This window comes from Chiloscyllium plagiosum, chromosome 3 (genome assembly GCF_004010195.1).
Source record: "Chiloscyllium plagiosum isolate BGI_BamShark_2017 chromosome 3, ASM401019v2, whole genome shotgun sequence".
Classification (NCBI taxonomy): Eukaryota; Metazoa; Chordata; class Chondrichthyes; order Orectolobiformes; family Hemiscylliidae; genus Chiloscyllium; species Chiloscyllium plagiosum.
This window is the reverse complement of record NC_057712.1, coordinates 26,694,827-26,715,596: the sequence shown is the minus strand read 5'-3', so window position 1 is coordinate 26,715,596 and position 20,770 is coordinate 26,694,827. Positions and strand designations below refer to the sequence as shown.

General features: G+C 39.2%; 1 protein-coding gene across 2 annotated transcripts in view; it reads right to left on the bottom strand.

Moving 5' to 3' along the window:
* fbxo25 (F-box protein 25) overlaps positions 1 to 20,770 on the bottom strand; it is a 43,672-nt gene that overhangs the window by 9,351 nt on the left and 13,551 nt on the right. For both annotated transcript variants that reach the window (XM_043678874.1, XM_043678881.1), the window contains exons 3-7: positions 20,114 to 20,163; positions 19,941 to 20,033; positions 19,073 to 19,166; positions 6,195 to 6,379; positions 1,643 to 1,825 (exon numbers count right to left, since the gene is read on the bottom strand). In XM_043678874.1, the coding sequence (XP_043534809.1) occupies positions 1,643 to 1,825; positions 6,195 to 6,379; positions 19,073 to 19,166; positions 19,941 to 20,033; positions 20,114 to 20,163 (605 nt within the window). The remainder of the gene's footprint in view (positions 1 to 1,642; positions 1,826 to 6,194; positions 6,380 to 19,072; positions 19,167 to 19,940; positions 20,034 to 20,113; positions 20,164 to 20,770) is intronic.

Genomic DNA, 20,770 nt, shown 5'->3' with positions numbered 1-20,770 from the left:
GGGCTTATCACATGGGTGACCAGGTAGCAGTTGAAATTTAGTGCACAAAATTGCAATTTGATACAATTTGTTTGGAAGAAAAGGAAAGGCAATAAGAAATACATGGATAAAATTATATAAAAAGGACCTGGTGGTATGGGTGGACAAAGGTTGAGAAGATGATAGGTGGTAAAGGTTAAGATGATATGAAGAAGTCTTTGGCTTTGTAAATAGAAGCATAGAGTACAAGATGCAAGAAAGTTATGAGAACTCATTGGTTTAGTTTCAACTGGAACACTGTTAAGACATTAGAAAGGGAGAAGAAAAAAATTATGCAAATAGACAGAGATAGGGGCTTCCATTACATGAATTAATGGAGAGGTGGAACTATTTCCTTTAGAGAAGGTTGATAGAAGACTTGACAGAGATGTCCAAAACAATAAGGGGTCTGAACAGAGTAGTAATGAAAAACTGTTCCCAAAGCCATGTGGCATGACAACCAAAGTTAATTGAATCAAGGTGATTGACAAAATAATCCAAAAAAAGTGTGAGGAAAATTCACAATGTACTGTTACTATTTCAGAACTCAGATTCCAAAGTAGATGGAAAATGGAGTTTAATTTTTGGTTATAAAGTCATAGAGAGTTATACAGCAGCGAAACAGACCTTTAAGTCCAACTCATCAGTGCAGACCAGAAATCCTAAATTAATCCAGTCCCATTTGCCAGCATTTGGCCTATATCCCTCTAAAACCTTCCTATTCATGTATCTATCTAGATGCCTAAATATTGTAATTGTACTGGCCTCCACCATTTCCTCTGGCTGCTCATTCCATACACGCACCATGCTCTGCATGAAAATGTTGTCCCTTACATCTCTTAAATCTTTCCCCTTTCACCTCAAACCTATGCCTTCTAGTTTTAGACTCCCCTACTGGAAAATGAAGGTCGAACATTTCTTGAAGAAAAAGATCAAAAATAATATTGAACATTAAGGTTTAAAGCAGCATTCATGTTTTTCATACTTCTTTACTTTGCATTCTGTTCATGATCTTACAATGAATCAAATACTTAGATTTATTTTGCCTGGTTAAGACTCTGCATGTATTCTCAAATCTTATTATATGTAAAGCTATGCTGTTGCTTGCGTACATACCACAGATCCAGTAGAGGTGGCTAGCTATCCAATGAAGATGGATGATTAATAGCCCACAAAAGGCCATGGATACCCCAACCCCTTTTAAAAAAAGTGAATGGACAGCATCAAATCTTTTGGCTCTGAATGCATAATCTGAACTCGTATCACGACTCTCGTATTACTGCACCATAAGTGAGGTAAAAAAAAATTGCATTTTTGACATGATCATGGGAACAGGGAATACACAAGAGTTCCTACCACGAATGGTGCCAAGTAGGTGGAATTGGAGGAGTCAGACAACAGAAGACAGCCACAGTTCTAAATACAGAGACAATGTACACTTGCAAAATACTGAAGTAGTGACTCTACGTACAGCTACTTTACTTTTACTATCCTCATTTTTCATATATTCTAGGAGTAAAACAGCATTTTAAAAGTAAAACTATACACTTATGTACAGTATTAGGTCTTCAATGGAGTGTTTGTATTTTATTAGGTCGTTTGTAACTTCATCTGCTAGACTTACCTGTGTTTCTGCAAAATGGTACTGGCAAAGTTTTTTCCACAGATGTCTATCTTCACTGAGCATGTGCAGGGTAGAAGTCACCTGACCTAAACTGATAATATCCAGACCATCAGAAAACCTATATAGGATGCTGTTTTGCATGTGAAGTGGAAGGTCACTCAGTGTTGTTCTGTTATTCATTTGCTGTAAATACAAAAAAAAAGAATAACTGCCATTAGCCTCATTCAAAACTGGAGAAAACAATATATATTAGGGCTGTTATAATCTGCCAGACCTGGGGTAGACGATACCACCTCCATAATGCAGCTACAGCTTACACTGGTTGGGGGTTTTTGTTGGGGGGGGGGGGGGGGGGGGGGAGGGGAAAAGGTTAGGGGAGGGAGGGAAGGAAAGGAAGGGAAAGGAAGGATGCTTGAAAGACAAAGGGAAGAAAATTGTGCAGATATAAAATCCTCTTTCAATTCAGCAGCTCTCCCACTGGGTGAGAAAATAGCCAGAAAACTGAATGCTTGATAACTAGAAGTTATTTATTGATGCATCTAAAATCACAAACAAAAACCACACTGGCTCCATCTCACAAGAACTTTTGTAAATGCACAATCATTAGGACATAGAGTACAGCAAAATGTTATGAGTCTTGAGAATAGTCCAAATGCAGAGCTGAAGACTTGTGTTCCAGAACTTACTGCAGTGAGTTATTACAATGATTGAATCATTGGTATCTATCAGAAGTGGAAAATTGGACAGGGATCCTCGTCCAATAACTTTGCTGTTCTCAAGACAGCATTCAAGTAGCACTTACTCACCAATACTTTGCCAGGACACACTATTTCAGACCTCATTGCAGTTCTAGGCCAAACATGGACAAAAAAGTAAATTCCAGAGGGGAGAGATAAATGCACTTGATATCAAGACAGCATTAAATTGTGTGTGACACTAAGGAATTGTATGAATAGATTTTTTAAAAATCTTCACTGTCTGGATAATATTTAATGAATTACTGATGGCCAATCATCCCAGCCCCAGGGATTTCCTCAAGGTACAAAGTCCAAGCATTTATAGTGGCTTTATCAATGATTTCCCCACTATCATAAAAAGGTCAAAAGTGTAATTTCCACTGATAGTTGCAGAATTCAGTTTATATGCTGCTTCAATATTTGAAGCTTTATGTCCAATTGTTGCAAGATTTTAACTACAATCAAGTTTGGATTAATAAATGGCAAGTAACATTTACATAGCGCAATTGTTAGATTACCTTCAGTAAAGAAAGAGAGTGTAACTACCCATTCCAGAGAACATCATCTGGATCTTCCACCATTAACATTCAGAATAATGATGATTGAACAGAACCGGAATTGAACCAACCAATAGAGAGTGCAACCACAAGAACAGATCAAAGGTTGGAAATTTTGAAGCAAATGATTTACCTTCCAATTTGCCTACCATCTGCAAGGCACAAAGTCAGGAGTGTGATGGAATAATCTCCACCAGCTTGGATGATTGCAGTGCCAACAATACAAGCTAACTGTCATCTTGAACAGCTGACTTGATCAACACCTCATCTATCACCTTCAACATTAACTCCCTTCACTACCTTTGCTACATGACTGCAGTGAGCAGCATTTGCAACTGCATTACAATATTCTATTAAAGTTTCTTTGATGGCACCTTCCAATAATTAACCTTGTAGTTAACTTTGAGCAACAAGGCAGCAGATACATGGAAATGCCATCAGAAAGCTTCCTAAATTGCACACCATCCTGATAATATATATTAAAAGGTTCCTTTCCTGTTGCTGCATCTGGATATACCAATACCATGCAAGACTGCTAAAAATTTAAGAAATAAAACAAGGAATGCGATGCTAGAGACTGAAACAAAAACAGAAATTGCAGATGAAATTCAATAGGTGTGGCAGCATGTTGGAAGAAAGCAGAGTTAACATGGAGTCTGGTGACTTTGTCAGAACTGCCACAGATATGGCCAGACCTGCTGAGTTTTATCAGCAATTCCTGTTTTTGAACAATTTAAGAAAGTAGCTCACCCAATCACCTTCAAGGACAATTAGGATGAGCAATAAAAGCTGGCTTCACCAGTAATACCCACATCATTAAAAATAAATTTAAAGCCATTTCTACTTCCTTTATGTGCTAGGCTACCTGATGCCCTGCAAACCAAATTCCATGAGTGAGCAATAAAACAATTTGGGGCGGCACGGTGGCTCAGTGCCTCGCAGCACCAGGGTCCCAGGTTCGATTCCAGCCTTGGGAGACCGTGTATGGAGTTTGCACATTCTCCCAGTGTCTGCGTGGGTTTCCTCCATGTGCTCCGGTTTCCTCCCACAGTCCAAAGGTGTGCAGGTCAGGCGAATTGGCCATGTTAAATTGCACATAGTGTTAGGTGTATTAGTCAGGGGGTAATGGGTCTGGGTGGGTTACTCTTCAGAGGGTCGGTGTGGACTTGTTGGGCTGAAGGGCCTGGTTCCACACTGTAGGGAATCTAATAATCTAAAAAAAAAATAGAAAAACCGAAGGCCTGCATGAAATTTCATGTAAATTGCCACTTTGGCCATTTCTTTTTAAGGGAAGAAGAGAGTTCTGTATATCTGAGAGGAGATTCCGCTCAGATCTCCTTCAGAAATGTAGAGCTATACTCCCATTCCAACAGTTTTTTCATTGCACAGAACTGTCAAAGGAAGGTAAACCATGCCCCTTTTTCACAGGAGTCAGCTGCTGTATTTTGAAATTTAAACAATTTTGACAGTTTCTATCAAAAAAGAGTAACAGTTGAATATAAGCTCAGTATTAGTGTGCTGGAAGGGTGCTTGATAGATAAGGATAGGGTAGTGACTAAGTGGTCTAAAGATGGTGCCTTGCATGTGTCTGCAAGGTAAAGGCAGGTTCTTTAATAATTACTCAGAAGTTAGACTGTGTATTTAGTAGTCAAAATTTTTTCCTATGTAACTATTTTACTTAATTTCAGGAGCCATTTGAAGTTTCCAATTTTAAGAAATATTTTGGAGGGTTCCAGTCACAGAAATTGCCCAGGAGGAAAATTTAATATCACTTGCAATTCTTTCAGAATATGCTTACCATGGAAATTCCCCAGTGTCCCTAAGCACAACTCAAATTTACAATGGAACAACAACAACTGTCCAGCCAATGGAAAATGTACCCAAATGTCTTTTCACTAAGCCGCTGCCAGAGAGCAGATTGACTGCTTATCCCCAGATCCACGGTAAACCAGAAGAGGGCAGAATGGACATTCAAAAGATGTTAGCCTCCCATTCCTCCATTTTTAGGATTTAAAGTTGCCATTTTGCAGAAGTATGGCCAAAGACAAAATGATCTATCTATGACAAGGAGTGGTATCTTCCATTATGGAAGCCTTGAGGCCACTTTCTCCCATGACAGGTTGAGGTTTTCCACATGACTTTTCAGCTGAGCACGAGAGAGTTGAACGGCAAATGTAAACATACAAATACATGTCAAAATTGTCCATTGCCCAGGATATTTATGCATATTAGCATTCTTTAGTCAGTTGCCTTTAGCAAGCTGTTTTAAGATGGTCTGTCCTGCCAAGACAACTAACTCCAACCACTGCGCCCCACCCCCAACCCACAATAAGATCCAAAGGGGACAGGCAGACCTGATAGTCTTAGTGCACAATCCTGCCTTAAAAGTTTTTAGTTGTATGTCATCCAAACTGTATGCAAAGCATCAGACTTGGAAGTGTAAAAGTATTCTAATTTTTATGCCCAAAATGCAAATGACAATTATAAGATTACTAGCTTACTAGCTGTACCGGCGTGGTGAGAAATTATTGGAAATATTTGAGCCTCTTCAGAGCTATCACTCAAGATCTATCACAGTGACTAAAGCTTTTAACCAAACAGAGAATCTTTATAGGGATCTGGACCTCCTTCCATTAATCAGCAATTCCTACATCCAGATCTCCTAATCCTCACCTTAAAAACTGGTGCTTATACAAATATTTTTTATTTCTCACCTCTCTTCAAAATGAGATCTTGCAAACTCATCCAGACTTTGTATTATAAGAATGTGAAAGCTTAGGTGAGCGAATAATCCAAATCTGGCCTACAGGCATGGCAGGTAAATCCTGCCTGGCGGGTATATTCTGCCTGGTGCAAGGTTGAACAAAAAGGGCATTCAACGTCTTCACAGATCAGTTAAGTCACAGGTTTGATTCCCACATGATTTCCACTCATTTCCCTGCTTCTTCTCTTTGCACTGCCAGATGATGTTGAATATATTGGACTATCGTCCAGCAGATGTTAAAAAAAAAACAATTCATGACATCATTGCCTTAAATCTCTGGAATGCAAAATAATGTACAGATAAATACAGGACTGCACTTAACTTGTCCAGAAGCAACTCCAGCGTGGTGACCAGTTTAAAGAGATCAGACTCAAATTCAAGTTAATCTAACATTCTGATCAACTATCAACATAAAAGACTCAGATGTGATCAACAAGACAGTCAAAACTTAGACAAGTAAGCAAATAATAAAAATGCAAGGTTAATACTCTCACCCTGGTAATTTGCAGATTATTTAGCTGGTGTTGCCAATTCAGAATTGTTTCCATACGGCAAACCCAGATGTTAATGTTCCCAACAAGGACACACCTTCCCACCTCACGGACTAGGATACAGAGGGCAGAACCCAAATCCTGAAGAAGGTTTTTGATTAGTCGAGGATTCTGTTGGTCCTCAAGCACTGTAAGAGAACCGGAAAATCATACTTCAATGCTATACAACTAAGAAAAAAAAGGATATAATTGTAGCTAGCCTAGATTGTGCAGTGGTTTACAAATGATTGTTTCAGTTTGAGTTTGTTCAGACCAATTAAAATCAACTGAGATGAATGAACCCTATCTTTTTCTAGTTACAGATGTGTTTGGCAAGCACCAGCTCAGTTACTAGTTTGTGCAAAATAATTTCAGATTTAATATGAACAAAATCTTTATTTGGGGATCATTAGGCTGGGTGGGATAGGAGTGAAGGTAGTGCCCCACAATTATGATTCAGCTCATTTAAGCAGACCAAGGGATATTTCACACTGAGTTGGTAATAATTACCTGCCCGAAGACAATGTTCCACCTTTGGTAGTTGGCAAAGTTGTTTCAACTCTTCCTTCAACACCCCATTCCACTCCGCCAAGGTCACGCAAGTCCTGGACCTCCTCCACGCCAAATCCTAGCCACCTCTATTTACAGTCTGGAGGAAGAACACCTCATCTTCCACCTAGGGATCCTCCAACCAAAAAAGCATCAACACTGATTTCACCATTTTCCTCAAGTCCCCTCCCCTCACCTTATCCCAGATCCAACCCTCTAAGTCAGCACATCCCTCTAACTTCTTCCACCTCTTCATCTTCCTTCCCGCCTATCCGCTCTGACCTATCACCACCACTCCTCAACTGCATTTACCTATGACCTTCCTAACTACCTCCACACCCCCGCTTTCCCCCCCGCCCCAATCCCCTCCTATTTATCTCTCACCTTCCCCCCCCCCCCCCGAATATTCCTGATGAAGGGCTTATGCCTGAAACATTGACATTCCTGCTCCTCAGATGCTGCCTGACCTACTGTGCTTTGCCAGCACCACAGATTTTGACTCTCATTTCCAACATCTGCAGTCCTCACTTTCTCAAAGTTGTTTCATTCCTTAGTAAAGGCTACAGAGACTTTTTTAAAAAAAGGACTTGCATGGCATGAAACCTACCATAATATTTAGCTTCACTATTTAGAACTGCTACCTCTTTCAGAAGAGGCGTACTTTGATTATCCAATTACCCAAGAAAGAATTTACTGGCCAAGGTCTTTTTTTAAAATTTTGGATTCCCCTACCCTTTACAAGGCATAGGATTAAGGTGAGATGGGTAAGTTGTAAAAGGTGTAGGTTTCGTAATTGTTCCTATACCTAGAGATACTATACATATGAAGGTTGATTTTAGGTACGGCAAGATAAGGGAGCTGCAGGTTTACATAAGTAATGTACTACATTTTGTTAACATGTCAAGATTATACCAAAAAATGTAAAAAAAGTTATTTCTGCTTACAAATTAAGAAGTCATGAGGCAAGGACAAAATCCATAATTCAAGGCTAAAGACTGCCATAGTTACAGGAGAGAGCAAGAGAGAACGCGCGAGAGAGAGAGAGAGAGAGAGAGAGAGAGAGAGAGAGAGAGCGCACGATCATTTCAATACAACCTATGGCAATGACTGGATAATTCATGACTGAAGTGGCTAAAATCAATCCTATAGAATACACATTAATGCATTAAATCACTGACTAGTTTGTGAATTTCATAAACAAAAATCAGGCAGAAACAAAAGCTGCTTCGGCTCCAGGAAACGCAAAACAAAATAAAAGTCCATTAAACCAAAACCACATCTGCCAAGCTATCTGGCTTGCTATGCAGAAGCCAGTGGACATCAATCTGAAAAAAATTCAAATAAAATATAAATGGACGTAGGTTTGCTCGCTGAGTTGGAAGGTTCATTTTCAGACATTTTATCACCATACTAGGTAACATCTTCAGTGAGCCTCCGGATGAAGCACTGCTGGTGTTTCCTGCTTTCTATTTATATTTTTGGGTTTCCTTGGTTTGGTGATGTCATTTCCTGTTCTTTTTCTCAAGGGATGGTAAATGGGATCCAAGTCAATGTGCTTGTTGATAGAGTTCCAGTTGGAATGCCATGCTTCCAGGAATTCTTGCGAGTGTCTCTGTTTGGCTTGTTCCAGGGTGGATGTGTTGTCCCAGTCGAAGTGGTGTTCTTCCTTATCTGTATGGCTACACTATTAGAAGACCCAAAGACACATACACCAAACACCACCAATTTCATCAGCAAGGACAGTATCTGCTTTACTGGTACCATTTTATCTTTCTGGTGTATTAAGCTACCAGGAACAAGTGGCTATAAAAGGGTCATTCTGATCAGATAGCAGAAAGAATAAATCAGGAGACTGTAGTAAATGTGAGGGCCTGGGATTTTTTTTTTTTTTAAAAGTTAGAACAGTAGAAGTAGCATGAATGAGTGGAGTCAGGCTCCCACAGTAGCAAGGTTTTACATTAGTTTTTTTAGTTGTTGGAGTTTTGAAGTTAGTTGTGGAAGCTGTCATACATCCCTCTTCGCCAGAATGTTCTCTTGGTGTTCTTTCCTCCTGGACTAGAGAAACACCACGTGAGAAATCTATTTTACTGAATTTGCTTTTGCTAAGGGTGTGTTTATGGAATGTTACCATATTGAAACAGTTGCTGTTTAATAGTCAAATAATCTATTATTCTGTTAAGTTTTCCAAGAGTTAAAGTTGTACCAATTTTTCTTTCTTTTGTTTGTATTTTAACTGTAGTGCAAGAGTAAAAAGTGTGTGTTTTGTTTAAAGCCGAATAGTCCAACCAATCAAATCCCATCTGGAATGCAGCACCTTGCACTTGCCTGTAAATAAGAAAGTTAGGCTATCTCCTTGATATTTTGAGGGGGTTTGATCTGGTTCATAAACTGGGGACTCTTCTCAGTATCAAAACCTCTAATTCCAGGTTGGGTTTAGGATTTTTGGACACAAAGTAGAGAGTGGTGAGTATTGGGTTTTTGCTGTTGTATTTGGTTGGTTTAAACTGAAGTGCTTTGCGTAATATTTGCTCTTTCAGTTGCAAAGACCTTCTTGGGGGTGGAAGAAGTCACCATGGATAGTTTATAATAAAAACTTGCAAGACAAAACTTTCGGAACTGATGAGCAAGCTGAATTTGCAGCTGCCTGTATCGGAGAGGAAAGAGGAAATAATTGAGGCAATAAGTCAACATTGAAAATTGCCAGGAATGTATTCAGAATAATTGGAAATGGCTAAAATTCAATTGCAAATGAAGCAGCTTGAATTTGAGGCAATGGTGAAGAAAAAAAGAGAAAAGAAAATGTAACAGCTTGAATTACGTTTAAAAGCAGAAGCAAAATGGCCCTATTAGAAGAAGGGAAGAAAAAAAGATAGAAAAGAGGGAGAAAGAATTTTTGAATTTCAGAAGTTGGCAAGGTCAAAGGCAGGAGTAGTGACGAGGTCAGTGATGAAGAGTAAACCCATCATAGTCAAAAACCTGATGGGGGATCTCTTTAAATATGTCCAAGTGTGACCAATGTTTGAGGAGAAGGACATAGAAGCCTTTTTCATTTCATTTGAGAAAGAGGCTAAGAAATCAAAATGGCAATTGCCTAGTTATAGGAAGGATATTAATCAAGCTAGAGAGTGTTCAGAAAAGATTAAGGAGGATGTTGCCAGGTATGGAAGGTTTGAGTTATAAAAGAAAGGCTGGATAGACTGGGACATTTTTCACTGGAAAGTAGGAGAATGAGAGGCAATCTGATAGTAGTTTATAAAATAATGAAAGGTATAGATCGGAGTTAATGGTAATTGTATTTTCCCTAGGATGGGGGAATTCAAGACTCGGGGGCACTTTTTAAGGTGAAAGCAGAGACATTTAAAAAACATGAGGCAAACTTTGTTTCTACACACATAGGGTGGTTCGCACATGGAACAAACTTGCTGAGGAAGTAATGGATGCAGGTACAATTACAATGTTTAAAAGACATTTGGATTATTACATGAAAAGGAAATGTTTGGAGGGATATGGGCCAGGAGCAAGCAGGTGGGACTAGTTTAGTTTGGGATGATGTTCAGCATGGACTGGTTGGACCAAAGGGTCTGTTTCTGCGCTGTATGACTCCATACCTTTATGATCATGTGGTATTTCTTGATTCAAATAAAATGGTATGTAGGGCTAGTGAGGCATTTGCATCACTATCAGAGGAGGTATCTGGGAAGTGTGGTGAGGTGAAAAAAAGCCATCTCAAGTGCATATGAACTAGTGTCAGAAGCCTAGAGACAGCATTTTAGAAATTTAAAGAGGGAACCTGACCAAACTACAAAGGGTTTGAAAGGATCAAACAAAATAACTTTGATAGGTGGATAAAGGCATTGAAAATAGATCAGACATGTGATGCTCTTACAGAGACTTAGTTTGGAGGAGTTCAAAAATTCACTTCCTAAAGTCATGAGGACTCCTGTGGAAAAACAGTTAAAACTACAAGATTAACAACTGAAATGGCAGTTAATTAAGAGTTTGTTCATAAACCAAAGTTTGGCTTCCACATCAATTTCAATCTGCAAGGGATAGAAATTGGGGGGGGAAAGAGACCTCCTCGTGGTAAAGGAAAAGGAGATCTTATTGAAGATGGAAAAGAAAGTTTACCACAGGTTAAAAAGGAAACACACTAGATGGGGGCAGGTAGAGAAGTAGAAATCCTCGGGTGTTTTCACTGTAATAAACCAGGACACATGAAGTTGCAAAATTGGTGGTTTAAGAAAAGCACTGGGAAGACAAATGTGGCAAAACAGGATAGGCAAGTGAGGCCTATTAAAGTGGTAAAAGGTAATCCCAGTGGAAGATAAAGAGATGCAAAAGAATGAACAGCCTGGTCAGGATTGGTTAATAGGAAAATACCAGATCTGTTTAAAGAATTTACCTGTATGGGTAAGGTTCACTCATGTGTACCATTGAGTAAGAGATGTACAGCACAGAAACAGACCCTTTGGTCCAACTCGTCAATGCTGACCAGATATCCCAACCCAATCTAGTCCCACCTGCCAGCACCCGGCCCATATCCCTCTAAACTCTTCCTATTCATATATCCAAGTTGCAATTGTACCAGCCTCCCCAACTTCCTCTGGCAGCTCATTTCACACGCACCACCCTCTGCGTGAAAAAGTTCACCTTAGATCTCTTTTATATCTTGCCCCTGTCACCCTAAACCTATGCCCTCTACTTCTGGACTCCCCCACCTTGTCTATTTACCCTCTCCATGTCCCTCATGATTTTATAAACTCCATAAGGTCAATCCTCAGCCTCCGACACTCTAGGAAAACAGCTCCAGCCTATTCAACCTCTCCCTACAGCTGCAATCCTCCAACCCTGGCAACATCCTTGTAAATCTTTTCTGAACCCTTTCAAGTTTCACAACATCCTTCCGATAGGAAGGAGACCAGAATTACACATAATATCTCAACAGTGGCCGAACCAATGTCCTGTACAGCTGCAACATGAGCTCCCAACACCTGCACTCAATACTCAGACCAATAAAGGAAAGCATACGAACCTGCACTCCAAGGTCTCTTTGGTCAGCAACAGTCCCCAGGACCTTACCATTAAGTGTATATGTCCTGCTAAGATTTGCTTTCCCAAATGCAGCACCTCATATTTAGATAAATTAAACTCCATCTGCCACTCTTGGCCCATCTGATCAAGATCCCGTTGTAATTAGAGGTAACCTTCTTTGTTGTCCACTACACCTCCAATTCTGGTGTCATCTGCAAACTTACTAACTATACCTCATATGCTCACATCCAAATCATTTATATAAATGAGGAAAGGTAGTGGACCCAGCACCAAACCTTGTATCACTCCACTGGTCACAGGCCTCCAGTCTCAAATACAACCCTGCACCACTACTATCTGTCTTTTACCCTTGAGCCAGTTCTGTATCCAAATGGCGAGTTCTCCCTGTATTCCATGAGATCTAATCTTGTTAACCAGTCTCCCACGGGGAACCTTATCGAAAGCCTTACTGAAGTGCATTTCGATCACGTCTACCGCTCTGCCCTCATCAATCCTCTTTGTTACTTGTTCAAAAAAATCAATCAAGTTTGTGAGACATGATTTCCCATGCATAAAGCCATGTTGACTATCCTTAAACAGTCCTTGCTTTTCTAAATACATGTACATCCTGTCTCTCAGGATTCCCTCCAATAACTTGCCCACCACCGATGTCAGGCTCACTGGTCTATAGTTCCCTGGCTTGTCCTTACCACCCTTCTTAAACAATGGCACTACGTTAGCCAACATCCAGTCTTCTGGCACCTCACCTGTGACTATTGACAATAGAAATATCTCATCCAGAGGCCCAGTAATCACTTCCCTAGCTTCCCAGAGTTCTAGGGTACACCTGATCAGATCCTGGGGATTTATCCGCTTTTATGCATTTCAAGACATCCAACACTTCCTTCTCTGTAATATGGATATTTTTCAAGATGTCACCATCTAGTTCCCTACATTCTATATCTTCCATGTCCTTTTCCACAGTAAACACTGATGCAAATAACTCGTTTCGTATCTCCTCCGTCTTCAGTGGCTCCACACAAAGGCCGCCTTGCTGATCTTTGAGGGGTGGAAATGTGTTGCTGGAAAAGCGCAGCAGGTCAGGCAGCATCCAGGGAACAGGATAAAAACCCTTAGGATTCTCCTTAACTCTATTTGCCAAAGCTATCTCATTCCCCTTTTTGCCCTCTTGATTTCCCTCTTAAAGTATGCTCCTACTGCCTTTATACTCTTAGGCTTCACTAGATCTATCCTATCTATACCTGACATATACTTCCTTTTTTTCTTAAACAAACCCTCAATTTCTTTAGTCATCCAGCATTCTCTACACCAACCAGCCTTTCGTTTCACCCTAACAAGATTATACTGGCTCTGACTCTTGTTGTCTCATTTCTGAAGGCTTCCCATTTTCCAGCTATCCTTTTACCTATGAACATCTGCCCCCAATCAGCTTTTGAAAGTTCTTGCCTAATACCATCAATATTGGCCTTCCTCCAATTTAGAACTTCAACTTTTAGATCGGGTCTATCCTTTTCCATCACTATTTTAAAACTAATAGAATTATGGCCGCGAGCCCCAAAGTGCTCCCCCAGTGACGTCTCAGTCACCTGCCCTGCCTTTTTTCCCCAAGAGTAGGTCAAGTTTTGCACTCTCTCAGTATGTGGATGTACCAATAAGAATCAGAAAATCCTCTTGCACACACTTGACAAATTCCTCTCCATCTAACCCTTAACACTATGGCAGACCCAGTCTGGAAGTTTGGAAAGTTAAAATCCCCTACCGTAATCACCCTATTATTCTTAGAGAACTGAGATCTCCTTACAAATTTGCTTCTCAATTTCCATCTGACTATTAGGGGTCTATATTACAATCCCAATAAGGTGATCATCCCTTCCTTATTTCTCAGTTCCACCCAAATAATGTCCCTGGATATATTTCCAGGAATATCCTCCCCCAGTGCAACTGTCATGCTACCCCTTATCAAAAACACCACTCCCCCCTCCTCTCTTGCCTCCCTTTCTGTCCTTCCTGTAGCACTTGTATCCTGAAACATTAAGCTGCCAGTCCTGTCCATCCCTGAGCCACGTTTCTGTAATTGCTATGATATCCCAGTCCCATGTTCCTAACCATGTCCAGAGTTCATCTGCCTTCCCTGTTCGGCCCCTTGCATTGAAATAAGTAAGTAGGTAAAGAAGTTAAAATTTTAAGAGATACAGGAACAAGTCAATCTTTGATGGTGAGAGATGAGGAGATGTGTACTGCGGAAGGAGTATTGCCAGAAAAGGTGGTAATATGTGGAATTCATGGTGAGAGGAGTACTGTTCCATTGTATACGGTGAAGTTGGACAGTTCGGTGAAAAGTGGTAGGAGTAATAAAGAAATTCACTGTTTTAGAGATACAGTTTATCCTTGGGAATAACAACAACTTGGTCACAGGTGGAAGTGATGCCTACTGTGATTGGAAAGCCAGTGGAAAAATCAGGCAACTAAGCTATTATAGATAGCGTATCCTGGGATTTTTCCTGACTGTGAGGTAACTAGATCACAAAGCCACAAGTTGAATCAGGAGGAGAAATCAAAGAATAAAGATAAGGAAGTTGAAATTCAATTATCAGAAACTACATTTGATCAAATGGTTGAGAAAAACAAACAAGAATAGGTGGGGGGACAAAAGTAGTGCTTTTAGTTCAGAGAGATTAGTTGAATTACAACAAAACAAAAATGAAAAAAAAGCAGTTGTATAACAAAAGAAGAATCTGAGTGTATTGCAGAATGCTGCTATCTTAAAAATGAAGTCTTGCTAAGGAAATGGAGACCACTGCATATTCAGGCAAAAGTTCAGCAAGTTGTATTACCAGTCAGTCAGTCACAGAAAGTTGATGTTGTAGGTAGCACATGAATTACCAGGAGGTTGTCGTTTGAAAGTAAGGAAAACAAAAACATTTTTATTGGTCTAGACTGCACAGAGATATGGTTGAATTTTGCTGGACATGTCATAAACGTCAAGTAATAGGAAAACCTCGGCAGTGGTAAAACCAGCACCATTCCTGACATTTGAGGAACCTTTACGAGAGTCTTCATTGATTGTATAGAACACTCCACTAAAACAAAAACTGGGAATCAATACTTGGCCATAATAGATACATCTGCTAGATTTCAGAGGCCATTCAATTACACAATATCAAGGGTTGTAGAAAAGTTACTCAATTTTTTTAAAAAATAGATGAGGACTACCCACAGACATGAAATCAAAAATCCAGTTTTTTAAAAAAAATTACTTACAGTGTGGAAACAGGCCCTTCGGCCCAACAAGTCCACACTGACCTGCCGAAGTGCAATCCACCCAGACCCATGCCCCTACATTTATCCCTTCACCTAACACTACGGGCAATTTAGAGTGGCCAATTCACCTAACCTGCACATTTTTGGACTGTGGGAGGAAACCAGAGCACCCGGAGGAAACCCACACAGACATGGGGAGAATGTGCAAACTCCACACAGACAGTCGCCTGAGGCGGGAATTGAACCCGGGTCTCTGGCACTGTGAGGCAGCAGTGCTAACTGCTGTGCCACCGTGCCACCCACGGTTTTGATCGGAGGAGATAAACTGCTAATACTACCTGTGGTAAGTGAACCTATAAAAGTAAGATTTCGTGGGTCTTATCAAATTCGAAGTGGATTGAGTGAGTTAAATTATGTCAGAAGAACATCAGACAGAAGGAAACTTCAGTGCTCAAATGGTATTTTGATAGGGAAGAAAAGCAAAAGAATGTGGTACTTGTTACAATTCAGAGTGAAGAACCAAACACGGATAAGTTTGAAGTTGATAGCCCTCAAATTAAGTTGGATAATGAAGAAGTCCTTAAAAATTGAGATAAATTGAGTTACCTTTCAGTGAAAAATTGAAATGACCTGAAGTTATTACAATCACACATAGATATGTGGGAATAAACTGGGAAACACTAACATTATTACACATGATGTAAAACTGTTCCAATTAAGCAACATAGTTATAGATTTAACCATCTAACATTGGCACAGGTTCGAAGAAATTGAAAGTATGCTCAAAGACATTACAATTGAAGTAAATTGCAGTGAACAGAGCTCACTCAGTGATGATGCAAAAACCAAATGGTACCCAATGTTTGTTAATTACTGCAAAGTCAATGCCATTACAAAATCTGATTCACATCCTATTCTCTGGCTGTGTAGAGAAAGTGGGACAAGCAATTTATATTTCTAAATGGCACTTACTCAAAGGATACCTTTGTACCTTTATCCAAAAGAAAAGAAAAAGGAAGGAAATCTTGGCAATTGTGACACCAAATGGACTTTACCAGTTTCAAGTTATGCCATTTAGCATTAAAAGATGCACCAGCAACACTTCAAAGACTAACCAACAAAGTAATTTCTGGATTATCCAATTGTGTTGTGTACATAGACAATCTGGTGATTTTCAATCACACATGGAAGGAATAATTGAAGTATTTATCAGAATTGTTTGATCAACTCCAGAAAGTGTGTTTGGTAATAAATCTGACTAAAGAGTTCACTCACAAAAGCCCAAGTCACATTCCGAGGCCACATCATTGGACATTTTTTTTTAATCCCATCAGGTCATCAATCAAAGGTTATTGGGGAGTTTCCCATACCATCGAAGAAGAAGGTACTACAATTCCTGGGCCTGAGTGGTTTTTAAATTGGAAAATCAGACCAAATTTTAGCAACATGGTCGCTCCATTGGTTGACTTGAAGTGCACAAACTTTCAGTGGATAGAGAAATATCAGAAGACATTTGACAGCCCCAGCATTAGTCACACCTAATTATGGAAAGTCATTTCAGGTGCCTATCAATGTGAATGATGTGGATGTCACTGCAAGATGAAAAAGACATAGAAAGACCTGTTAGGTATTTTTCACAAAGTGGAATATTTGTCAACAGAAATATTCCACAATTGAGAAGACCCCTTGAGGTTGGTGTTGACTTTGCAACATTTCACCATTTATGGTGCTAATAATGCATCTGCGACAACTGCAATTATTGATCACTTACTTTTTAACATTTTTGGAAAAAAATTATGATAAAAATATCAGACTGTTCAATTTGAAAGTTATATAGATGGCAGAACTAGACAATGTAACTGCTAACATATCATCACAAATTTGGTGAAGGCAAAGGTGTTGAATAGCAGAAGAAATTGACTGTAGTATTGAATGTTTGCATGCTTAGAGTCAATGTAAAGTATGTGTATTGTATTGTACTAATGGTGTAAAGCTAAAGGTTTTTAAAATTGAAATAGTCTTTGGATATTGTTGGGGGTGTTTAAAGTTAGAACAATAGAAGGAGCATGAATGGGTGGAGTCAGGCTCCCATAGAACCAGCGTGTCGTTTTAGCTTTAAGTCACTGAGGTTTTGAAGTTGGTTGTGAAAGCTGCCATTCATCTCTCCCTGCCAGAATTTTCTCTTCCTGTTGTTTCCTCCAAGACTGGAGAAATACTGCATGTGAGATGATCTGTTTTACTGAATTTGTCTTTGCCACAAGTGTATTTATGGGATATTACGACATTGGAACAGTAAAGTAGTTGCATAACCTATTATTCCATTAAGTTTTCCAACAAAGTTATACTGGTTCATCTGATAGTAAAAGGGCAACAACTGAGGATGAGCATGAGCAATGACTGAAGGATCACATTTGTGATTGTGGGAGAGAGGGGGAGAGGAGGAAGGAGGAGAGGGGAAATAAGATCTATTGCAATGAGATCAAATCTCAATGAAAAATATCCAGAGTTAGCAAACCTAGCTAACACAAGCAGGTTTCTTTCTTCTATCTCTGATCTGCAGCATCTCTTGTATTTTGAAGTTTAATTTATTCTGCTGTTCGCTATGCAAAAACGTTGAAGAAAAACAACTGAAGAGATGGAACCAGACCTTCAAGAGAAAAGGATTACAGCCTATTGACATTGAGTCTGCATGGCTATTTAACTTTGAGATCCACGAGTTATTGGTTTGAGATTGGATCAAAGTCAATGTAAACTAATTTAGATATGCCACTTATTTTAGAAAGCAACATTTGGATTTACCCAAGACATTAACAGAAGTGTCAAGAGTACTTTCTAAAAGTGGAAAAAGGATATGTAAACCTTGAAATAAACAGGATTTTTGGTTTGAACAATCGTGAGGCACCAATGGGACTTACAGGGAAGTGAACAATCAGTAGCTATGTGAACTAAGTGTGTTCCAACTTGGGAATTCACAGTAAACGGTGAAAATTGGTCAGCATTCCCCACATTAAAATAATACAATTCACCAGCAGTAAAGCTCGTATCTTGAGATCATGAAAGATGATGCAATAATGCAAGACTTTGTGTTTAAACCACTAACATACAAGTATTATTTTTTTTGAGGCAAGCATTCCAAAGGCCTTTATTGCAAAGTGAATTGAGTTTAAGAGTTGGGATGTCAGGAAGCACATATACAGGACGTTGGTTGAGCAACTTTTGGAATACTGGATTCAATTCTGGTTTTCCTGCTACAGGAAGCATGTGGTGAAACTTAAAAGGGCGAAGAAAAGATCTACAAGCATGTGCCAAGGTCAGAGAGTTTAAGCTACAGGAAGACGGAGAATAGGTTGGGACAGTTTTCCCTGAAGTATGGGAGGCTGAGGGATGACCTTGTAAAGGCTTATAAAATCATGGAGGGCATGGATGGGACGAAGAGCCAAGGTCTTTTCCCAGGGTAGGGGGGTCCAAAACTAGAGGACATAGGTTTAAGGAGAGATTTAAAAAAGGGACCTGAGGGGTATCTTTTTCACACAGAAGATGGTGTGTGCATGTAAGTAACGAGCTGACAGAGGAAGTGGTATAGGCTAGTAAAATTGCAACATTTAAAAGGCATCTGGATGGGTAAGTGAATAGAAAAGGGTTGAGGGATATGGTCCAAATGTTGGCAAATGGGACTAGATTGATTTAGGCTATCTGGTCGACATGGGTGAGATGGACCAAAAGGTTTGTTTCCATGCTGTAGAATTCTGTTACTCAAAGTCTATAGTGTCCCAGACAAAATAAGTTGATACAAAAAAAGAGACAATCATTTCGCATTGCGTGGAATTAGACTTAAGTGCTTCTTAATACAGAACAAAAAAAACCAGTCACTTTTTGGCAATTAATGCGTCAGTGTGTTGGGCAAAAGGAGTGCTCTGCATTTCTGCTGAGAAACAGGCTTTACATATTTGCACATTAAAAACAAACATGGTCAAGTTTACCTTTCCGAACAATCTTTTCCAAAATATTGAAGTAGTTCTTCTGTGCAGCTCCACTTAGAGAGGTCAACTGTGAATTTGCTATAAGCTGCAAAAGCTAAGTTTTTAAAAAGTTAACTTAGCTCATATAAGTATCTTTTCTCAAGGCAAAATTTAGTAACACTGGCTATAAAACAGTTCTTATTGAACAACTGGCTTTCATGTTAAATACAGTTTCTGAAATTGTAAGCCTTTTCTAAATAATGAACTCTTTCACAAGAAGCACTCAGACAAAGCAACATTAATAATTTGCACTGTTCATGCTATATAAAATCAATATGAAAATCTCAGATTTCCATAGTGTCAAACAGCACTAAACTATTTCATGAATAAGTAGAATCTCTTTGCCCTGGAACTCAAAGTTCTACTACACCGTGATAGGTGTTAAATGTCGGAGGTGTCTCAGTTAAGTTAAATATGTCAGATAAGGATAAATCCACCTAACTACAAGCTCACTTCTTTGATGTGGCTTCTTACTCAAAATTAATATAAGTATCTGAAATCTGCAAGTAAATTAGAAAGTTAATAATAGAAATTAGCATATTCTAATCAGGAATGAGGTTAATTTTGATTCATTTTGTATATAAATCAAATGTACTCATAATACCCATATTTAAATTTTTTACTATTAAATTTATTCCATGGCAATGCAATCTTCTGCATAACAAGCCATGCAATTTTTGCAATCAAAGTTGTGATTAAATACAAGTCAACATTTCATGGTTACTGTGTTTTTGGAGACAATAAAAGCCCAAAAACATCGGAGGGGGGAGTTGTAGAGAATACAGGTATAATCTTTAAAAGAATGCAAAGTTCAAGGAAAACAACTTACTTTAACAACATAGTTGAATCTTCTCATGTCTTGAATTGCACTTGAAAAATCTAAGCGGTTAAATGCTTCTCCCAGTGTACAATAACCATGTCTCTGCAAACAAAGTACAGCCACAACATTTAAAAGAAGGATAAAAATTAAAATGACAAAGATTACATAGCAAATAAACCTACTTCTCTGGTGCTTCCTTTATGAACATAGATCCACTTTTCCTGACAGAAGTCTGAAAAACAAAATGAGAACTTTTTTTTAACCAGAGTACTCCATTGTTCATGAATAGGTGATGTGACATTAATATATGCTAAGTAAATGGCTGACTACTAAAGTACTTTGCATATTAAGATTTTTAAAATTCAGTAGAAAAGGATGTTATAACATCAAAAGACTGATTGTGAATATTTTCATATTATTGCTCTTAAAATTTAGTCTGTACAAAATGCAAACTATAATATATCTTCTACTTATAGCTGGTAGAAGAATCTATAAATTCTAGCATGGGTCGGAACCCACTTTTAAATCTCAATCTAGATTCCCCCATTGTTGAATCCCTGCTTCTATCTACTCAACAGATCATCATTTCTTGCACAGAATAACTTTTGCCGACAACCATCAAAAGGCCAAGAAGTTATAGAGTCAGAGGTGTACAGCATGGAAACAGACCCTTCGGTCCAACTCGTCCATGTCAACCAGATATCCCAACCCAATCTAGTCCCACCTGCCAGCACCCGGCCCATATCCCTCAAAACCCTTCCTATTCATATACCCATCCAAATGCCTCTTAAATGTTGCAATTGTACCAGCCTCCACCACATCCTCTGGCAGCTCATTCC